This window comes from Dama dama, chromosome 30 (assembly GCF_033118175.1).
Source record: "Dama dama isolate Ldn47 chromosome 30, ASM3311817v1, whole genome shotgun sequence".
Lineage (NCBI taxonomy): Eukaryota > Metazoa > Chordata > Mammalia > Artiodactyla > Cervidae > Dama > Dama dama.
The window spans coordinates 71,600,644-71,623,536 of record NC_083710.1 but is presented as its reverse complement, the minus strand read 5'-3'; the positions used below and the strand labels follow the sequence as shown (position 1 = coordinate 71,623,536).

Sequence of the window (22,893 nt, the reverse complement as noted above, 5' to 3'; positions counted from 1 at the left end):
TATGGAAATACAATGCTGAGAGAGAAGAATTAACAAAGTGACAGGTTAAGAGTAGAAGGAAAAGGTTACTTTTCCAATTAGCATTCAAGAATACAAAATGAGTGACTAAAGATGCTCCATGCTAAACAACATCTCTGGATTCTAAGAGTCACTGTCCTACAACCTTGGATTGTCACCCGGTCCCTCACAAACTCTGCAGAAGAAGCCTGCTTCCTACTGAGATGTTCTTGTCCTTTGACCAGCTGCACTGCTTGGAGCCTAGAGCATCCCTTTGGTTGGCAATCCCCTACTCCTGTCATCTGCCTCCGCAGAGCTCACTTCTGTGCATGTTCAGCTCGAAGGAGTGAGGCTACAGGCACTGCCTCAGTGCTGACAGTCTGGTATCTACTCAGTGTCCCCACTGGTGATCCCACCTGAAAATGCGTGGGGAGTAGGGTGGGAGGTGACTTTCTAGAAACTGTCCAAGAAGTCAAAAGTTCCATTATACCATTGGACATAAGCAATTTGAGGTGTTACTGACCATTTATTCCTGATTATTACCTGTTTAGTATGGACCATCAAAATCACTGGTTAACTCCATCTGCTACCTCTTATGCATTGTGCAGGCCTTCTTTATCTATTTACTTCATCACTAATCAGCAGCAATTGTATACTCCGGAGTCTTGTGATGACTAGTATCTATACAGTGGGTGAAATAGGCTCCTTGAACCAGACTAGGTTAGCCTGAAAATACTTTGCTTTCTTTTGGGCTTATTTGCTACCAAAGGTTTTTCCTTTGAGGGATGATTTCCTTGTCATTTAATAAACCACAACCTAAAATCTATTGAAACTCAGCAAGCAACGAGGGGAAGAACAAAGAGAAAGAGAGAGAGTTAATAGAAAGAAAAAGAGAGAAAATGAAGGGAGGAAGAAATGGAGGAGATAAAGTTAAGGAAGGAAATATTAAATTACTAAGGAAGAAAGAGCCAGTCAAACCTGAAAGAAAGACACTAGACAGACATCCAGAGACCAAAGTTTGGAGCTTGCTGCCTCTGCAATGCCTGGATACATTGTATAAGAGACTTGCTAATAAAAAAGAGAGAGAGAGAGACTTGCTAGTTGTTCATCTACAGTCACTCAGTCTCCATCTGCCTTTCTTTCCACACTTTCATCTGTGATGCAGAAGTTGTCTCTGCAAATCACATTTCAGAGGCTCTTTGGCCTGCTGGCCCTTTGTGAGGTTCTGCCAGTAGGGAGCACTAGAGGGAAGAGGAAGGTGGGAAGCAGAGCAAATGGTCTCCCTACTTTCTGCTACTTCTGCACCATAAACCCAGCTTCTATTAGCACATGGAGAACTAGCCTCATCATGCTCACTCACAAATATGACCAACAGCTAGACAAGGACCTCCCCTTGGAGGTCTCAGCACTGACTCATAAGGCTTCTTCTCTGAGTCCTTAGGTCTGGAGATCTGTCCTAGGACATAGTCATTGCTTCCTAAAATTATTACCCCAGTGATTCATTTTTCCAGTCCTCCAATTCTTATGTAACAAATTTTCTTCATTAAATCCTTTCTGCTTAAATACTTTTTCTCATTAGGCCTTTTCTCCTCAATGACTCCACTTTGACAGCACATATTGTGAATGTCCCAACAACTGGGAAATTCTGCAACTTCACCTAACAACTGCCTGGCAGTCTAATGAAATGCTGTTTTTATTAGGGGAATACAAAAATGCTGAAAGAACTGTGACACAGTAAAAATGACTTTGTTGCACCACTCTGAAATCTGAAGTCTCATTGTGAGTTTGGAATATTTTCATGGTTGGATACCTTAAAAAAACAGCAATTCATGGCTGATTCATGTCAGTGTATGGCAAAAACCACTACAATATTATAAAGTAATTAGCCTTCAACTAATAAAAATAAATGAAAAAAATAAGGAAAAAAACAGCAATTCAAATAAACTTTTAAATGGAAGTAGTAAATTACTGAATGTATTATGTAATAGCACATTCTGAAACTATACTTAAGTACTTGAGTTATTGTCAAAGATGAGAGGAAAAAATAAGAATTGATTAATTAATTAATTAGAAGTTTTAATCAAGTTGTACAAGGAAGAATAAATTTAAAAATTGAAGGTAAATGGAAACAATGGAATCCCACAGCCTTACCATTATCCTGTCACTGTCAATAATGGTGCTCAACCTGTGTGCAATGGTTAGCACAGTACACTGTGCAAATTTCTCACGGATCTTTTTTTGTATTAACTCATCAGTGCTGGAATCAAAGAATTGCATTTAGTTAAGTAAAGACAGGAAAAGCAGACTTAAGACTTAAAAATATCACATGATATTTTTATGTTTTTAAAAATCAATACTTAAAACATAATCCTGCTCTTGAAAAACTAAGTATAAAAAGTCTTTGTTGTTGTTGCTTAGTTGCTAAGTTGTGTCTGACTCTTTTGCAACCTCATGGACTATAGCCTGCCAGGCTCTTCTGTCCATGAGATTTCCCAGGCAAGAATACTGGAGTGGGTTGCCATTTCCTGCTCCAGGAAATCTTCCCAATCCAAGGGAAAGTCTACTCAGAAACTTACTATTTTTCATAAAACAATGGAAAGTTGTCTTCCCATCAAATTGTTTGAAACTATCAGGAGCTGGATTTACAAATCTAGCTCTCTCAGGATGCCTCATAACAACATTAATACCACGTTTTGGTTTCTTCCTCTGTTTTCTGGAATTAATGTTATCAGGAGATGTCTTTGGTGGCAAATAGAGTGCATAAAAAGCATTTCTCAACATCACTGAATATTTCCTATTTACCATATTTAAAATTCAGATTCCAAGTTTCATGAATCTCAGCTCCATACCTTGGATCCACATGTGCTGTGGCTTCATCAATAATCAATATCTGGTTTTTCCTGAGAATAGCCCTGGCAAGGCACACCAGTTGTTTTTGCCCAACACTTAAGTTTGATCCAGATTCTACTAATTCAGTATCCATTTTATCAGGAAGCTCTTCGATGATTTCTTTAAGTTGTACCTGTGCATATAGAAAGAAGAATGACATTTTCTTAAACAAACAACTACTAAAGTAGACAAGCCTCTTAGACATTAGAACTTTGATGTCCTCAAGACTTCTTATATATCTTACAAGTACAGCCAGGTGATGGGAAGAGCTCTTTCCAAAGAGTGTTCACTGAGGAAGATGGTGGAGTCAACTCAGGATAAAAAGGTCTCAGTGTCCCGCACACCTACTTAAGGATTAGTTAAGAAAGTCTCTCAAAAAACTGAGCTATTTGTCTCAGTACAATTTGAATAGAAAAGTTAAAAGGACCCTATGGATGAGTCAAATTTCCCAAAAATAATTTTGCAAAGGAGTTACTACACTGAAGTAAATTTAAAACATTTTAATTTTGTAGGATTGTAGGAAGTATGTTTCTCTAAATATATAAACTTATCAGCACTTCACCATTTTGAAAGGTCCAAATGTCTAAAAAACAATAAAGTCAAACAATGGCAAATTGTACCTCATAGATCAGTAAAACTAGAACTATTTTGGTGATGATTCTTTCTCATGTTTAATTTCATAATTGTGAACAAGTCATGTGCATTTTCTTCAATGTTATAATTTTGAAAAGTTTTTTTCTTGAACTGTAATTTATTTACTATATTATTTTAGCTTTAGGTATACAGCAAATGAATCAGTTTATATATATATATATATATATATATATATATATATATATATATATATATATATATATACACACACATACACATATGTGTGTGTGTATTTTTTTTCCCTTCCGGTTATTTTCCACAGTAACTTACTATCAGTCAGTTCAGTTTAGTTGCTCAGTCCTGTCTGACTCTTTGCCACCCCATAGACCACAGTGCACCAGGCTTCCATCATCAGTGTCAATCACCAACTCCTGGAGCCTGCTCAACTCATGTCCATCAAGTCAGTGATGCCATCCAGCCATCTCATCCTCTGTCATCTCCTTCTCTTCCTGCCTTCAATCTTTCCCAGCATCAGGGTTTTTTCAAATGAGTCAGTTCTTCATATCATGTGGCCAAAGTACTGTAGTTTCAGATTCAGCATCAGTCCTTCCAATGAATATCCAGGACTGATTTCCTTTAGGATGGACTGGTTTGATCTCCTTGCAGTCCAAGGGACTCTCAAGAGTCTTCTCCAACACCACAGTACAAAAACATCGATTCTTCAGGGCTCAGCATTCTTTATGGTCCAACTCTCACATCCATACATGACTGCTGGAAAAACCATAGCTTTGACTAGACAGATCTTTGTGAGCAAAGTAATGTCTCTGCTTTTTAATATGCTGTATAGGTTGGTCATAGCTTTTCTTCCAAGGAGCAAGTGTCTTTTAATTTCATGGCTGCAGTCACCATCTGCAGTGATTTTGGAGCCCAAGAAATAGTCTCTCACTGTTTCCATTGTTTCCACATCTATTTTTCATGAAGTGATGGGACCAGATGCCATGATCTTTGTTTTTTGCATGTTGAGTTTTAAGCCAGCTTTTTCACTCTCCTTTTTCACTTTCATCAAGAGGTGCTTTAGTTCTTCTTCTCTTTCTGCCATAAGGGTGGTGTCATGTGCATATCTGAGGTTCCTGATATTTCTCCTGGGAATCTTGATTCCAACTTGTGCTTCATCCAGCCCAGCATCTCACATGATGTACTCTGCATATAAGTGAATTAGCAGGGTGACAATATAAAACCTTGACATACTCCTTTCCTGATTTGGAACCAGTCCATTGTTCCATGTCTGGATCTAACTGTTCCTTCTTGACCTGAATACAGATTTCTCAGGAGGCAGGTTGGGTGGTCTGGTATTCCCATCTCTTTAAGAATTTTCCACAGTTTGTTGTGATCCACACAATCAAAGGCTCTGACATAGTCAATAAGGCAAAGGTAGACATTTTTCTGCAACTCTCTTGCTTTTTCAATGATCCTACAGATGTTGGCAATTTGATCTCCAGTTTCTCTCCCTTTTTAAATCCAGCTTGAACATCTGGAAGTTCACAGTTCACTTACTGTTGAAGCCTGACTTGAAGAATTTTGAGCATTACTTTGCTAGTGTGTAAGATGAGTGCAACTGTGCAGTAGTTTGGACATTCTTTGGCATTGCCTTTCTTTGGGATTTGAATGAAAACTGACCTTTTCCAGTCCTGTGGCCACTACTGAGTTTTCCGAATTTGTTGGCATATTGAGTGCAGCACTTTAACAGCATCATCTTTTAGGATTTGAAATAGCTCAACTGGAATTCCATCACCTCCACTACCTTTGTTCATAGTGATGCTTCCTAAGGCCCACTTGACTTCGCACTCCAGGATGTCTGGCTCTAGGTGAGGGCTCACACCATCTTGGTTATCTGGGTCATTAAGATCTTCTTTGTATAGTTCTTCTGTGTATTCTTGCCACCTTTCCTTAATATCTTCTACTTCTGTTAGGTCCATACCATTTCTGTCCTTTATTGTGCCCATCTTTGATGAAATGGTCCCTTTGTATCTCTAATTTTCTTGAAGAGATCTCTAGTCTTTCCCATTCTATTGTTTTCCTTTATTTCTTTTCATTTTTCACTTAGGAAGGCTTCCTTATCTCTCCTTGTTATTCTTTGGAACTCTTCATTCAGATGAGTATATATTTCCTTTTCTCCTTTGCCTTTCACTTCTCTTCTTTTCTCAGCTATTTGTAAGGCCTCCTGAGGCAACAGTTTTGCCTTTTTGCATTTCTTTTTATTGGGGGTGGTTTTGATCACCGCCTCCTGTACAAATGTCATGAACCTCCATCCATAGTTCTTCAGGCACTTTATCAGATCTAATCCCTTACTGTAAGGTACTCTAGTTCCCTGTGCTATACAGTAAATCCTTGTTGCTTCTCTATTTTATGTATAGTAGTTTGTATCTGTGAATTTCATACTCCTGATTGATCCCTCTCTTTCCCCTTTGATAACCATAAGTTTCTTTTCTATGTCTGTGAGTCTTTTTCTTTTTATATATACATTAATTTGCTTTATTTTTTAGAATCCACATATAAATGATATCATATAATATTTATCTTTCTCTGACTTCACTTAGGATGATTTTCAAGTTCTATCCATGTTGCTGCAAATAGCAATATTTCATTCCTTTTTATGTCTGTATAGCACAATATACATACATATACACATATAAAATATATATATATATATGTGTGTGGGGGGGGGGGTGTGTATGTTCCCACATCTTCTTAAACCAATTGTCTGTTGACAGAAACTTGAGTTCCTTCTATATCTTGGCTATTGCAAATAGTGCAGCAATGAACCCTGGGGTGCATGTTCTTTTCAAGTTAGTATTTCCATTTTTCCCAGATATATACCCAGGAGTATAATTGCTGGATCATATGGTAGCTCTATTTTTAGCTTTTTTAGGAACCTCCATACTGTTTTCCACATACCAATTTACATTCCCACCAACAGTGTGTTGGGGATTTCCCAAGTGGCTCAATGGTAAAAAAAAAAATCCAGCTGCCAATGCAGGAGATGAAAAAAATGTGGGTTTGATCCCTGGGTCAGGAAGATCCTCTGGAGAAGGAAATGACAACCCACTCCAGTATTCCTGCCTGGAAAATCCCGTGGACAAAGGAGTTTGGCAGGCTACAGTTCATAGGGTTGCCAAGAGTCGAACATGACTGAACATACACACACACAGCAGTGTGTTGGAATTCCTTTTTTCCCACATCTTCTCTAGCATTTGTTATTTGTAGACTTTTTGATGATAGCCATTCTGACCAGTATGAGTTTGTACCTCATTGTGGTTTTGATTTCTTTAATAGTTAATAATGCTGAGCATCTTTTCATGTGTCTATTGGCCATCTGTATGTCTTCTTTGAAGAATTTCATAAATGTTTTTCAGTGAAAACTCAGGATAAACAGACCACGACACAAGAAGTTACTTCCCCCAGACTATGGGTATAGGTGGTATTTGTATTAATCTATCCTCATAGAATCAAAATTGTAAGATTAAAAAAATCAACTTTTTAACTGCCAAAGATAATCTGAAACTATATTGAGTTGTTTTGTTTTGGAGAAATATTATAGATTAACAACAAAATTCAGACTGTGCTTGAAATTAAAGAACAGAGAGTAAATACACTTCAAATTAAAGGATTAAAGATTGATGAGTGATGGCCAATTAGCAGGTACACAGAATTACAAAGGCAAATTACAAAACACCAGGGTGAGTGGGCAGTGTTTTCATGATATCCTAAATGCTGGAGTGCTTCCATGAATGTTATCCTGAATTGTGTTCCTTATGAAAGTCTAATCCATAGAAATGGGAATTCTGAGTAAGGATTAAATATGGTATTAGTATTTAGTGATAGCATGAAAGATATGCAAAATCTGAAGGATAAGATGTGGATTATGAGGCAAGTGGCTGCAATGAAAATTATAAAATGGAAGTCAGCTTAATCACCCCCATCCCTGCCACCTCGTTATAAGGAAGAGGCCTTACTGAATATTCTATGAAACATATTCCACAAATCTAAACTCAAGTGATGGGACTGATCAAGAGTATAACACTGGCAAGACTTTCTCACTTTTCCTTCTGAGGTGACTTTGGTAATCCTTGTAAATGCATCATGACTATGAGGAAATAACCTCAAACCTACTGGTGACTCAGGTGATATCTCATCACTAATCTGTTTTTTTACTTTCCTTCAAGTTGTCTACATATGCCTGACAAGGAATAAGCTGTTGTGAGGTCAAAATATTTTCCAGAACACATGGTTTTCTGAGACTCTAACTTCATTTATGGATCAGGGATGGTTATGACAATGCTACAAATATGAAGACCTTTTGTAGTGTAATCATATAATCAAGCTATAATTATTTGAATGGAAAAAAGACAAAAGAGACAGTAGACAATAACTAGGAGTTACAACTGGAGAGTCTGAAAACATATTAGATAATAGTGTAATGCAGTGAAGTGAAGTGAAAGTCGCTCAGTCATATTCAACTCTTTGAGACCCCATGGACTACAGTCCATGGAATTCTCCAGGCCAGAATACTGGAGTTACCCACTTCTCCAGGGGATCTTCCCAACTCAGGGATCAAACCCAGGTCTCCTGCATTGCAGGTGGGTTCTTTACCAGCTGAGCCACAAGGGAAGCCCAAGAATACTGGAGTGGGTAGCCTATCCCTTCTCCAGTGAATCTTCCAGACCCAGGAATCCAACTGGGGTCTCCTGCATTGCAGGAAGATTCTTTACCAACTGAGCTATCAGGGAAGCCCAATAGTGTAATATTACTATTAAATTTATTGAGTGAGATATTAGTATAATGTCATGTAGGAGAATGTTCTTATTTTTAAAAAGTGTATGTTTACGTATTTAGGATGAGTTGCAACTTAAAAAAAAATTTCTGCAACTTACTTTCAAACAGTTCAGCAAAATATAAATGATAGAAGAGAGAAAACAAATACAGAAAAAATATCAATAACGGGTGGATTTTGGTGAAGTTATATATGTGTTCATCATACCATTCCTTTCATGTTTCTGTGATTTGAAAGTTTTAAAACAGAAAATTGGGACCTTGAACCTAGACAGCCTAGGCATAAGTCCTGCCTGGTCTGCCAAGTGGGCAATTTCCTGAGCTTAATCTATCTTAGCTTCCTAAACTCTAAATAAGACTATAATATTGTAATGAAGTGTCTTCCTCCTAACATTGTTAGAGTATAGTGTGAGTCAGCATGTTTAGAATCTACAACAGAGGTTGATATGAAGAGATCAACAGATATTGCCTGTTGTTAATAATGCTATCAGCTATCCTCTCTTCATGTTCTCACTTTATTCTTCTCCCTGCATGTTTCAATACTGAGATCTTATTACACACACATTGGTGGTTTGCTTTTTACCTTCTTTATAAGAAGATAAACTCTAAAAGGATAGAGGCTTTGTCTCTTCTTGTAATTGTGATAGCCCCAGAACCTGCAATACTGCCTATCCAAAAAAGTCTCAATACACATTTGTTGGAAGTATGAATGAAGCGACAAGTGCATCTTATCTTGTGACATAATCTGTTTCTATAAGATAGGAAATAAATCCATAGATAATTTTATATAATACTATTTTCTCATTAAATATTATTGTAAAGGAAATATATTCCTTATAACAACAGTTAACTGGCCCCAAGATATCATAAAATCTAACTTTAAACTATGGAAACCTTTTTTCTTAAATTGGTAATTTAAGAAAAACAGAGAAAATAACACCATTTGAAATTACATATCTTGTATAGAATAGTTCAGATCATTTTTGAGCTTGGGAAAATAATAAGCTACAGTGAAACTGAAAATAAAAAGCTGAACTTACAAGACACCTCAGTTCTATCATCATGAAAGTGAAAGTGAAGTTGCTCAGTCCTGTCCAACTTTTTGCGACCCTATGGACTGTAGCCCACCAGGCTTCTCCGTCCATGAGACTCTCCAGGCAAGAATACTGGAAGGGGTTGCCAGTTCCTTCTCCAGGGGATCTTCCCCACCCAGGGATCGAACCCAGGTCTCCCGCATTGCAGGCAGACGCTTTAACCTCTGAGCCACCAGGGAAGCCCTCTATCATCATAAACACTTCCAAATAACCTACTAAATATACCATCTTTCTCAACCAGGTGCCAATGTCCCTCACAGAAGGTTAACACAGATGTAAGATGGTTTCCACATTTTGTGAAACCTCCTTACTTTTCAAAATGAAAGGCTGGTGTGGGCTGGAAAGAGACAGTGAAATGCAATCAACAAATGGGGAAGAGCTATTACCAGAGCAGAGCCAGCAGTAAATGAAATAAAGGGGGAGCTTGTTCACCTAAATACAAGGCCCTGGGAAATGGGCTTGTGACCTGTCACCATAGCAAGGACTGAACCACGTGCACAGGTTGCTGATGCCCAGATTTCTGTATCTTGGCTTCCTGTGCGATGAGACATATGTGTATTTTAACAGAGATACTATCAACGGTTCACATAACTGAATGTTTTCTGCACAGTTTTGACATGACATACTATATTCTCAATTGTAAACTCCTGGATCAAAGCTGTTTGTTTGTTTGTTTTCATTTATTCTTATTAGTTGGAGGTTAATTACTTTACAATATTGTAGTGGGTTTTGTCATACATTGACATGAATCAGCCATAGATTTACATGTATTCCCCATCCCGGTCCCCCCTCCCACCTCCCTCTCTACCCAATCCCTCTGGGTCTTCCACTGACCAGGCCCGAGCACTTGTCTCATGCATCCAACCTGGGCTGGTGATCTGTTTCACTATAGACAATATACATGTTTCGATGCTGTTCTCTCAAAACATCCCACCCTCGCCTTCTCCCACAGAGTCCAAAAGTCTGTTCTGTACATCTGTCTCTTTTTCTGTTTTGCATATGGAGCCCATTATACAGAGTGTTTGGTTTTTTAAGTGGGAGCAACACACTGCTGATTTATTTTCAGAGTATTATCTACTGTGCTCTTTCAACCTTTGAGTGATAAAGTGCTTCATCTTTAAGCACTACTCGATATATTTGTAGAGCTGCTGTTGTTTTTTTAGGTGCTCTATTTGGCACTAACTTCTAATGAATACTCTTCAGTTTACGGTAAGTTGGCTATTTTTCAGAAAATGAAAAGCATACTTTTAACATATTTTGAAAAATAACCAATATGAGAGGGACAGCATCCATAGGGCTATCTTCCTTATGGATGTCCATCTCTGACAAGAGAGAATGAGGAGGCAGAAATAGAGGACATTAAAAAAATTTAAAAAGCATCTTTTCCTTTTAGTTAAAGTTCTTAAAGAGTAAAATGAGTGCCCTCTTACTCCCAGGTCAACTCTATTAGTTTTGATTGACAATTTCACTTTGCTTTATTTATAAACCAGTGACTGGGGTTTCTAATCCACCTAAAAACTGACCTCATTGCTTTGACTGAGAAATCATCCCATCATGGTGTTCCTCTAGGAATTACTTCTTTATGAGATTTATATGTTTTTCAGTGAAGATTGGTAAACAATATATACAAAGGACATAAAGAAATAATTCCCAAAGGAACGCAATGATGGGATGATTTCTCACTTTAAGATTTATCACTAAAGTAATAGGGTTAATTTCAGAAGCAATACATGGAAACCACACTCTTCACTTTGTGACATAAACTCATATTTATTTATATTTATGGAAAGTTCCAAATGTAGTCTGAATAAATGTAGATCTTTAGAATTGAGAGGCTACTAAATTTTATTTTAACTGTAGCTCCTTCAGGCGAATTAACAAGTTAGGGCCAAGTTCTAAGGGAGTTTTTATCAGGATTTGTCTCCAACTAACATTTCTTTTCTGTCCATGGAATAATGTTTTCTAAAATTTTAAAGGAATTTTTCATTCTGAGAGTCTCTAAAGAGAGATCTCAAGCTCAGAAATAAATAGGAAAATACCAGGGCTTCCGGTTTAAAATGTGTCCCAATTTCGCCAGTAAATGCATCCTACGACCTCGAGAGCAGTGTATCATCCTACCTTTATTTACACTCAGTGGTTTACAGCTCTCGCCACCTCTTTTCCTCTAGAATTTCACTGTAGAAAGACTTACAAACTTAAATGAAATCAGAGGCCCACTGTTTTCCAAGCAGGAAAAAGTGAGGTAACCAGCCTGATTTAGGAAAATAAAATTCCCACAATTGCTGGAAAGCAGGGTGGGTGTGTAAAGACTCAGTGCTGACAACCTCCAGAAACCAGAATTACTGGCAGGAAATTGCCTGACCTCCAAATCTGCCGACTCATAGTCAAAGGCCCTCTATGAATTACACATCTCAGTGCTATCCCTGGAAGAGTGATACCAAAAGATAAAAACACTGATTCAAAACAACAATGTGAGCAATTGCTTTCTGGTATTTTTGACCAAAAAAAAAAAAAAAAAATTAAGAAATAAGATACAATTCTCTAAAATGAGAGCAAGTAAATACTCAGTGCCTATTTGTGCAACACATACATTTTCAAGGCAAAATACCTGGCTAGGTATTTTCTATGAGAGCCTAGAAGTCTGCCTATTATTTCGAAGTCTAGGTAGAGTTTCTGCCATCACTACCTTAGAATCAATTTGCAAAACTAGGGAAAATGCACAAAAAAATTAATATTAACATTAAAAAAAAAAAAAACAAGAGCATCTTAACAGTCAAAATCCTTGTCATGCAAGACTGAGGAGGTTCAAAGTAGTGGGCCAAAGAGAAACATGACACAAATAACAGAAAATCCTCTAGAAATGAACTTAGTACAAAGACTCAGATAAAGCTCCAGAGTTCTGTTACCAGCATATGCTCTGCAGCATTGAACGATGCAACTTCTAATAAATAATTATCACTTTTCAAATGTAAAATATACCTTTAATAAACTCTTTCTTATGAAATTTCACACCATGTTACTGGCATGATCTCATTTATCTTTCTGTTAATAATGAAAAACAACTGATATCTCCACATAGTAGATACTTCCTAAGATCAAAGGAATAAAATGAATGTTGCAAATTAAGGTACTTAATTCACTAGGTCACTAGTAGAATTTGGACACATAATTTTACCTTCTAGTTTAGTGTTCTACTAAGGGCAAAAAGGTAATATATCTAGTTGCTTTGGGTTCTAGGGGAAAAGATAAAATGGAAACACGATGTGTTATACTGTTGTTTTTCATATTCACTTATTTCATCATACATACATTTTAAGTACATCCATGCCATCAATGTTCTCCTAGGAGGTAAATGAAGTCAATTAAATTGCTAAGTTCACTTAATTACCTACAATGCTATTAAATTTACATGCACAGTAGATATTGATGCTGTTTATCATATTTAATAAATTACCTCTTCTAAGATATTCCACAGTTCCTCATCTGTATGCTTATTAAAGGGATCCAGATTTATCCTCATTGTTCCAGTGAATACAATAGGGTCCTAAATACAACGAAATAGGGAATGTTATTATTGCAGTCTCTTTTCATTTAATTCCAATTTTTAGAGAACAGATTTAAAATACAAAAAAAAAAAAAAAAAGTTTATCACAATCATTAATAATAAGGTTGCAAATCAGTTCAGTTCAGTTCAATCACTCAGTCATGTCCAATTCTTTTGACCCCATGGACTGCAGCACACCAGGCTTTCCTGTCCTTCACCAACTCCTGTAGCTTGCTCAAACTCATGTCCATCAAGTCAGTGATGCCATCCAACTATCTCATCCTCTGTTGTCCCCTTCTCTTCCCGCCTTCAATCTTTCCCAGCATCGGGGTCTTTTCAAATGAGTCAGTTCTTCACACCAGGTGGCCAAAGTATTGGAGTTTCAGCCTCAGCATCAGTCCTTCCAATGATTACTCAGGACTGATTTCCTTTAGGATGGACTGGGTGGATCTCCTTGCAGTCCAAGGGACTCTCAAGAGTCTTCTTCAACACCACTGTTCAAAAGCATAATTTCTTTTGTGTTCAGCTTTCTTTATATTCCAACTTTCGCATCCATACATAACTACTGGAAAAATCATAGCTTTGACGAAACGGACCTTTCTCAGCAAAGTCATGTCTCTGCTTTTAAATATGCTGTCTAGGTTGGTCATAGCTTTCTTCCAAGGAGTGAGTGTCTTTTAATTTCATGGCTGCAGTCACCATCTGCAGTGATTTTGGAGCCCCCAAAAATAAAGTCTCTCACTGTTTCCGTTGTTTCCCCATCTATTTTGCCATGAAGTGATAGGATCGGATGCCATGATCTTAGCTTTCTGAATGTTGAGTTTTAAGCCAGCTTTTTCACTCTTCTCTTTCACTTTCATCAAGAGGCGCATTAGTTCTTCTTTGCTTTCTGCCATAAGGGTGGTGTCATCTTAATATCTGAGGTTACTGATATTTTTCCCAGCAATCTTGATTCCAGCTTGTGCTTCTTCCAGCCCAGCATTTTGAATAATGTACTCTGCATATAAGTTAAATAAGCAGGGTGACAATATATAACCTTGACATACTCCTTTCCTGATTTGGAACCAATCTGTTGTTCTATGTCCAGTTCTAACTGTTGCTTCTTGACCTGCATACAGATTTCTCAGGAAGCAGGTAAGGTGGTCTGATATTCCCATTTCTTTAAGAATTATCCAGAGTTTATTGTGATCCACACAATGAAAGGCTTTGGCATAGTCAATAAAGCAGAAGTAGATGTTTTTCTGGAACTCTCTTGCTTTTTCAATGATCCAGCAGATGTTGGCAATTTGATCTCTGGCTCCTCTGCCTTTTCTAAATCCAGCTTGAACATCTAAAAGTTCACAGTTCACTTACTGTCGAAGCCTGGCTTGGAGAATTTTGAGCATTGCTTTGCTAGTGTGTGAGATCAGTGCAATTGTGTGGTAGTATGAACATTCTTTGGCATTGCCTTTCTTTGGGATTTGAATGAAAACTGACCTTTTCCAGTCCTGTGGCCACTACTGAGTTTTCCAAATTCGTTGGCATATTGAGTGCAGCACCTTAAGAGCATCATCTTTTAGGATTTGAAATAGCTCAACTGGAATTCCATCCATCACCCCCACTAGCTTCATTCATAGTGATGCTTCCTAAGGTCCACTGAACTTCACATTCCACTGTTTTCCTCTATTTCTTTGCACTGATCACTGGAGAAGGCTTTCTTATCTCTCCTTGCTGAGACTGAGCAACTAAAACTAAAAATTAAATTTAATCATTTCCCATTGCAATAAGGGTACCCACTTACATCTTTACTGCCAGTTTAAAAGGTTATATTGGGAGATTATGCATGTTCATTTAGCTGTAGTAGATGGAAGAACATAGTTTCATAAATAAGTGTATTTCCCTTTGTTTGACATGCTAAATATATATTTCAAAATCAGTAAAATTTTCATCAAATCTTGTTGAATAAAATTAATTATCTATTAAAACATGAATTGTAGAACTGACTGTAAAAGTGCTCACAGTAGACACATATGCAAGGGCAGATAAGGATCAAAGTAATAACAACAGATATTATTATTGAAATGGCAACCCACTCCAGTATTCTACCTGGAGAATCCCATGGATGGAGGAGCCTGGTAGGCTACAGTCCACGGGATCGCAAAGAGTCAGAAACAACTGAGCGACTTCACTTTTCACTTTCACCCACCTCTAAGCAATGAAGTAAATAAACTTATCTTATAAATAAGCATTATAAAGATGTGTACAGGCAGAACACTTCAGTGTAGAGATTTACAGTAGAACATAAAAACTTCTTATAAATATACACTAAATTTATTGGCCTAAGTATATTCTTTCTGAAGGTACACAATTAAATCTCATTTAATAAGAATTAGACAGAGTTAGAGGAGCCTGGTGTGCTACAGTCCATGAGGTCACAAAGTGTTGGACATAACAACTGAACAACAACAATAAGAGTTAGCTGGCACAGCAGAGTCAGGAAAACAAATGCTTTTAGTCAATATAGCATTTTAAATGGAGTACTAGTTTCAAACCTGTTTTTCATCATGGTATAAAGTTGAAACTTTTAAAATGTAACCCTTCATACCATATTTAGTAGTAATTTTTCCCTTGTTACTACTGTAAGTTCATATTAGACATGTGACACAAAAATAGCCACTCTGAATCAGAGCATTTAGTGTAGCAAATTGATAATCCCTCAACACAACTGCAAGCCTGAAACCTCAGTCTTACTGGCCCTTTTTATATGCTCCTGGAAGATAAGACTCTCATTATCTTACAAAGAAGCCCTGCCCACTCACCTGACGCTTAGAACAGCCTGGGACCCAGACAAAAATCATACAAGTGGTTACAAATGGGACAGATACAGAACGACAGTTTTAATGATTTCAGTCCCAAACCAGGAAACTTGCCCTCCACTAATGTTTATGAAGCGTAACTATAGCTGCTGCTTCCTTGAGTCCTAAAAACTCTGCCCTCATTTCTAATCTGAGAACCTTTAAGGTGCAGCTCATCTCTCTGTGTCAAGAATAAGGACCCAGAGTTGTTTTAAATCTTAGTTTGCTTTCTTTATTTTTTGTCATCCTGTAGCCTCTAAACGAGTTCAATCCCTGGCTCAGGAAGACCCCGTGGAGGAGGAAATGGCACTCCAGTATTCTTGCCTGGAGAATCCCACGGACAGAGGAGCCTAGCAGGCTACAGTCCATGGAGTCACAGAGTCAGACACAACTGAAGAGACTTAGCAGCAGCAGCCTCTAAATGAACTGATCATCATCCATATTCAGAAGAAAGAATATTGTTTGCCGGCAAAAGAAATGAATATAAGTCTTGTAAAGTTCTCTTTTGGTAGCTCCAGGGAGCAGTTCAAAGGGATTTAACAAAGACTTCTGACAGCATTGGTCTGGAGTCCAGTTGTATTTGTTTACTAGTAATAGAACATCCACCTCTTCTGAGTTTTGTTCTCAATGAAGATAAAAGGGGAAAGAAAGCCAGGTAATTTGGGATGTCTTAGAGAGAGACAGCTCTGGTTTACCTCTTTCAACCTACTGCAGAAAACTTGGGAAATAGAAATACCAAAAGAGCAGAGTGGGCTATTTAAAAAAATACCTAATTTTGCCTTGATTTTTCAAAAACCTATTACATATAAAAATGAATCTGTTTAATCATAATAAACAGATCTGTGCTGATCTGTGCCAACCTTCGGTCTGCAATCATAAACACTCAATTTGCAAGGAATCTCTCTTCAACTGAAAACATTTTCCTTGTGCTAACAGCATAACAGTCTCTAGGTGCAGAGAGTCATCCAAAGAAGTTTTGAAATCCACTTTTTCAGATTCTTTTAGATAAGCAGCTACTACTTGAATGTAATCACTCCATCTTGTTCTTTCTGGGGAACATATCTACTTCACATCATAAATATAAAGGATGCATACACTTCAGCTCCCTGTTGTTTAAGAAAAGTACCTCGGAAGTGCTTTCAGTTTTTACTTATTCCTGAAATTTTGAACATAAATCGAGGAGTACTTTCTTAAGAATATAGTATTTTTTTCTGAAAGCTTCCTGCCACCCCCCATGACTCTAGGATTGGTGCTCTATGACACCATTTCCCTACCTATGGTTCTTATGCAGGTCCTTGGTGCTATCACATCTCCCACAGTTCTGACTTGCTTGTGGTGGGGTCAACAGTTATGGGGATGAGCCTAGCGGGTAGAGAGAGAGAGATGATCCGAGAAGCTCGCTGCTGCTCCCAGGATCACAGGGAGCAGGGAGCCAGGGAAGATGGTGTGGGCCTGGCTCACCTAGGTGGGGCAACTCAAAGAAAGAGCCTTGGGCTCCCCCTCTGCAGAGTCTCCTCTCAGCTTCCTAGGTTCCCTAAATCAGGGTGTTGAGACACAAGCATCACTGCTTCCTACTCCTTTGAGGAAGGGGGATGTAAGCTTTCTGCACTCAGACAAGTAATTTTAAGTAATCAAGTCAACAGACTTTCCATCTCTGTAGTCAGCAAGACATTATAAAAAGAAAGGACTCTTGGCTGGGGAGGGCTAAGATTTTTAGTATCTTCTGACATTTACTAGCCATGACACATAAGTGAATAAACTTGTTTCTAAACTGATACTGTTCAAGTGAAGGACATAGCACTAGGAGAAATATCTTCCTGTTTTGATCTATACTTATTCACTTTTGTAACATTTTAGAGAATCGCCAAAATATTTCCTGAAAATTATACTTCTTTAAGAAGCAGAACAAAGGAAAACAGAATCAGAGACCAAGAAGAAGTGGTCAATTCAACTTTCCACCATCACAGCAGCCAGATACTGGTTTTATATGAAGCATTCCACACACAGACCTATTAAGTCCTCACAATAGCTCAAGGAGTTGGTACTTGTTAGCTGCCTTGTAAGGGAGAGAAAATTGAGGTGCACAGAGATGGAATTCCATATCCCATATTCTTCTTCACTATTCTCTACTGCTTGCCTGTTTGTTGCTGTTGTTGTTCAGTCACTAAGGTGTGTCTGACTCTTTGCGACCCCATAGACTGCAGCACACAAGGCTTCCAAGTCCTTCACTATTTCCCAGAGTTTACTCAAACTCATGTCCATTGGGTCAATGATGCCATCCAACCATCTCATCCTCTGTCACTCCCTTCTCCTCCTTCCTGTAATCTTTCCCAGCATCAGAGTCTTTTCTAAAGAGCCAGTTCTTCACATCAAGTGGCCAAAGTATTGGAGCTTCAATTTTGACATTGGTCCTTCCAAAGAATATTCAGAGTTGATTTCCTTTAGGATTGACTGGCTTGATCTCCTTGTTGTTGAAGAGACTCTCAAGCATCTTCTCCAACACCACAGTTTGAAAGCATCAAATCTTTGTCACTCATCCTTCTTTACGGTCCAACTCTCACATCCGTATATGACTACTAGAAAAACCATAGTTTTGTCTATACAGAACTTTGTCAGCAAAGTGATGTCTCTGCTTTTTAATATGCTGTCTGGGTTTGTCATAGCTTTTCTTCCAAGGGGCAAGTGTCTTTTAATTTCATGGCTGCAGCCACCATCTGCAATGATTTTGATGAAAAGGACATCTTTTTTTGGTGTTAGCTCTAGAAGGTCTTGTAGGTCTTCATAGAACCATTCAACTTCACCTTCTTCAGCATTAGTGGTTGGGGCATAGACTTGGATTACTGTGATATAGAATGGTTTGCCTTGGAAACAAAGGCAAGATCATTGGAAACAAGACCATTCTGTCATTTTTGAGATTACACCCAAGTACTGCATTTCAGACTCTTTTGTTGATTATGAGGGCTACTCCATTTCTTCTAAAAGATTCTTGCCCACAGTAGTAGATATAATGGTCATCTGAATTAAATTCACCTATTCCCATCCATTTTAGTTCACTGATTTCTAAAATGCCGATGTTCACTCTTGCCATCTCCTGTTTGACCACTCCAATTTACCTTGATTCATGAACCTAACATTCCAGCTTTCTATGCAATACTGTTCTTTACAGCATCAGACTTTACTTTTACCACCAGACACATCCACAACTGGGTGTTGCTTCCACTTTGGTTCAGCCTCTTTATTCCTTCTGGAGCTATTTCTCCACTCTTCTCCAGTAGCATATTGGAAACCTACTCACCTGAGGGGTTCATCTTTCAGTGTCATATCTTTTTACCTTTTCATACTGTTCATTGGGTTCTCAACACAAGAATGCTGAAGTGATTTGCTTGACTCATTAAAATCTTTTATTAATCACTCATTTATTAAAGTCTCCGGAAAGCATCCATACACTCTGTAGTTCTTAAAGCCCCACAGTTTCACAAAAAGCCCTGCAGGGAGATAATCACCTTTAAAAAGTTAACTTTATTTCCCATAGCAAAATTCCATCAGTAAGACACAACTTGTGTTTCCCTATAGAATTCTCTCCAGTGCTAAATCATTTATCATATTGTTCTCAGAATTGTGTATTATCAGTGGATAAGACTGTGGCATCCGGCGAAATTTTGAGTCTAGAAATCTATCTGGATAAGTTATTAAATCACATACACACAAACCAAAAGAACAAACAATAAAACCTGGTTTCTGATTAAAGTATCTGTTGAAAATACCTGCTGTTAAAAATATGCTCTACTGAAGGGGAAAATATTAACCCTTTCATTCATTTTTAAAATCAATCAAATTAAAAGCAATTAAACTTAGATACTGGATGAAAAGAACATGTGAGAATGTTCTGATGTACATACTTGAGGTATGATTGACATTTTCTCCCTTAAATCATGAAGTCCAATTTCGGTTGTCAAGATCTTATCAATCCAAACTCTACCTTCAGGCTCTGACAATCTAAAGAGGGCAGCAATGAAAGAACTTTTTCCAGCTCCTGTTCTTCCCACGATGCCAACCTGTGAAGAGATCCAGGAGAGATTAAGAACTAACAATATGCAACAAACCTGGGAGAAACCCAGGAGAAACCCTGGAAGAAACCCTGGTGGTTGAAGGTGAATTTTAAAAGTTCTATATTGAATATAGTCTATACATTTTTCAACCATGACACTATTGACATTTTTGTTTAAATACTTCATCATTGTGGGTGGGAGGCTGTCCTGTGTACTGTAGGATGTTTAGCAGTAGCCATGAACTCCACCCACTAGAGGCCAGAAGCACCCCTAAACTGACAACCAAAAATGTCAGATGTTGACATATGTCTTCGGGTTGAGATCCCCTGGTCCAAAGAAGAGTTAAAAATAACAGAATCAATCTACTAGCAACAAAAATTCAGAAGTTGCCTAAGTGTTCCATAAGAAATAAATCTTTAGTTTTTATTTCTACTGTCTGCATATTTTGAACCTTGATAATTTTGTGGATAATCTCATAGAGATATCAACACAGCAAATAAGAACTGTTACATATAAATAAGTATACATTTTCCCAGAGTTCTATTATTTAAAAGGGTTTATTCTCTGGGCTTCCCAGGTAGGGCTGGTGGTAAAGAACCTGCTTGCCAATGCAGGAGACGTCAACCACGCAGGTTCAATCCCTGGGTTGGAAAGATTCCCTGGAGTAGGAAATGGCAACCCATTCCAGTATTCTTGCCTGGAGAATCCCATAGACAGAGGAGAATGCCAGGCTAAAGTCCATACGGTAGCAAAGAGTCAGACACGACTGAGTGACTGAGCACACACACATTCTCTGGTAGAGAAACTAAGCCACTTCAAGGTATTAAATGCCTTGATTATATTCTGTCTTGAAAGGAATCATTTTAAAGTTACAAAATACTCATCTCAGTGTCTTAAGAGACAGTAGCCAGTAGGCAAAACAGATATAATAAAATCAACAACAACACAAACATTTGCTATTTATATGGAACCTTTCATCTGAACAGTTCAAAAGGCATTTTACAAACCAATTAATACTTATAGTTAAACCTTGGAAAGATATATGTCAAGTATCAGTCTAGTTATTTAAAACCAAGGCAGAAAGAAATTAGGTACATTAAAAAGAAGATCAAAGAATCACAATAATGCAGGTAAAATGCTGGTTAGGAATGAAACTGTATTATAAAAGTTGGTTTTTCACTGTGTGCTATGAACATGTATGCAGAGCACTATATAAAGTAGCCTAGACATGGAAGCAAACTAAATGTCCATTAACAGAGGGATGGATAAAGAAGATGTGATACATACATAAAAGGAATACTACTCAGCCATTAAAAGTCATGAAATGTTACCATTTGCAGCAACATGGATGGACCTAGAGATTATACTAAGTGAAGTAAATCAGACAAAGGCAAAGAAAATATCATGTTATCACTTACATGTGGAATCTTAGAAAAAAATTATACAAATGAACTTATTTACAAAACAGAAACAGACTCACAGACAGAAAACAAACTTATGATTACCAAAGGGGAACGTGGTGGGAGGATAAATTAGGAATTTTGGAGTAACATATACACACTACTTCTGGAGGAGGGCGTGGAAACCCACTCTAGTATTCCTGCTTGGAGAATCCCCATGGACAGAGGAGCCTGGCAGGCTACAGACCATGGGGTCGCAAAGAGTCAGACATGACTGAGCGACTAAGCATAGCATAGCACATAGACATTACCATATATAAAATAAAAAAGGTCCTACCCTATAGCTTCCCTGATGGTTCAGATGGTAAAGCATCTGCCTGCAATGTGGGAGACCCGGATTCAATCCCTGGGTCGGGAAGATCCCCTGGAAAAGGAAATGGCAACCCACTCCAGTACCCTTGCCTGCAAAAATCCCATGGATGGAGGAGCCTGGTGGGCTACAGTCCATGGGGTCACAAAGAATAGGACACAACTGAGTGACTTCACTTCACCATATAGCACAAGGAACTATACTCAGTATTTTGTAATAACCTATTTGGAAAAAGAATCTGTACATCTGATTCACTTTGCTGTACACCTGAAAGTAACACAGCATTGTAAATCAACTACACTTCAATAAAAATAAATAAAAGCATGTATGCAGAAACTGGCTTTTTTATAGCAATGAGCTCACATAATTGCAGATTCCCTAGTGAGAGCTTCTCAAAAGATGATTTCACCTCTATTTAGGAATTTGGAATTGATGGTGGGCATAAGACATGCTTTCAATCATTTGTAAGTTAATTCAGTCAGTAAATTTTTAAAATTCACAGCTTTAAATAGACAAGAATTAAATCTTTCTGAGCACTGATTATATTCTGGGAACCTTACATATTTTTTCATTTGAATACCTTCAAAGTTCCAAAGCTTATTCTGTAAGATCAATAATGGCACTTCAAAAAGGAATTTATCTTTACAGAGATTACATGTAAGAAAAGTAGCTTTAGTTGATTTATCTTTGTAGCCAATTTTCTATCTTAATTTATTTAACACTGACGGGTCATTTTCTGCATATAGGCAGGTTCTTCAGCATACATACATAGCTCATATATTTTGTGCACAGACTGATCTGGGCAACATGGCAGGTTCAGTTCCAGACCACTGCAATAAAGTAAGTATTACAATAAAACAAGTCACACTTTTTTAGTTTCCCCATCCATATAAAAGTTATGTGTATGCTATACTATATTCTGTTATGTGAGCAATAGTGTTACATCTTAAAAAAACAGTATTAGTACCTTAATTTAAAAAAAACTTTATTGTTTAAAAATGCTAACTATCAACTGAGCTCTGGCAAATTATACCAGTAACATCAAAGATCATTGATCACAGATCATAACAAATATAATAATAAGTTTGAAATATTGTGAGAATTACCAAAATGTGACCCAGAGACATGAAGTAAGCAAATTCTGTAGGGAAAATGATACTGATCCACATGTTTGAGGCAGGGCTGCCACAAATGTTCAATGTGCAAAAAATGCAGTATCAGTGAAGCACAATAAAACCAGGTATGCCTGTATTTCTGGGTGTTTTCATATGTGAATCAAAACGCATCAGGAC

General features: G+C 37.7%; 1 protein-coding gene across 1 annotated transcript in view; it reads right to left on the bottom strand.

Annotated features, from left to right (window-relative positions):
• The window catches only part of LOC133049633 (ATP-binding cassette sub-family C member 4-like), a 287,184-nt gene that overhangs the window by 20,511 nt on the left and 243,780 nt on the right, over positions 1-22,893 (bottom strand). The window contains exons 26-29 of the mRNA XM_061133773.1: positions 19,682-19,837; positions 12,859-12,948; positions 2,847-3,019; positions 2,149-2,254 (exon numbers count right to left, since the gene is read on the bottom strand). Coding sequence (XP_060989756.1) covers positions 2,149-2,254; positions 2,847-3,019; positions 12,859-12,948; positions 19,682-19,837 — 525 coding nt within the window. The remainder of the gene's footprint in view (positions 1-2,148; positions 2,255-2,846; positions 3,020-12,858; positions 12,949-19,681; positions 19,838-22,893) is intronic.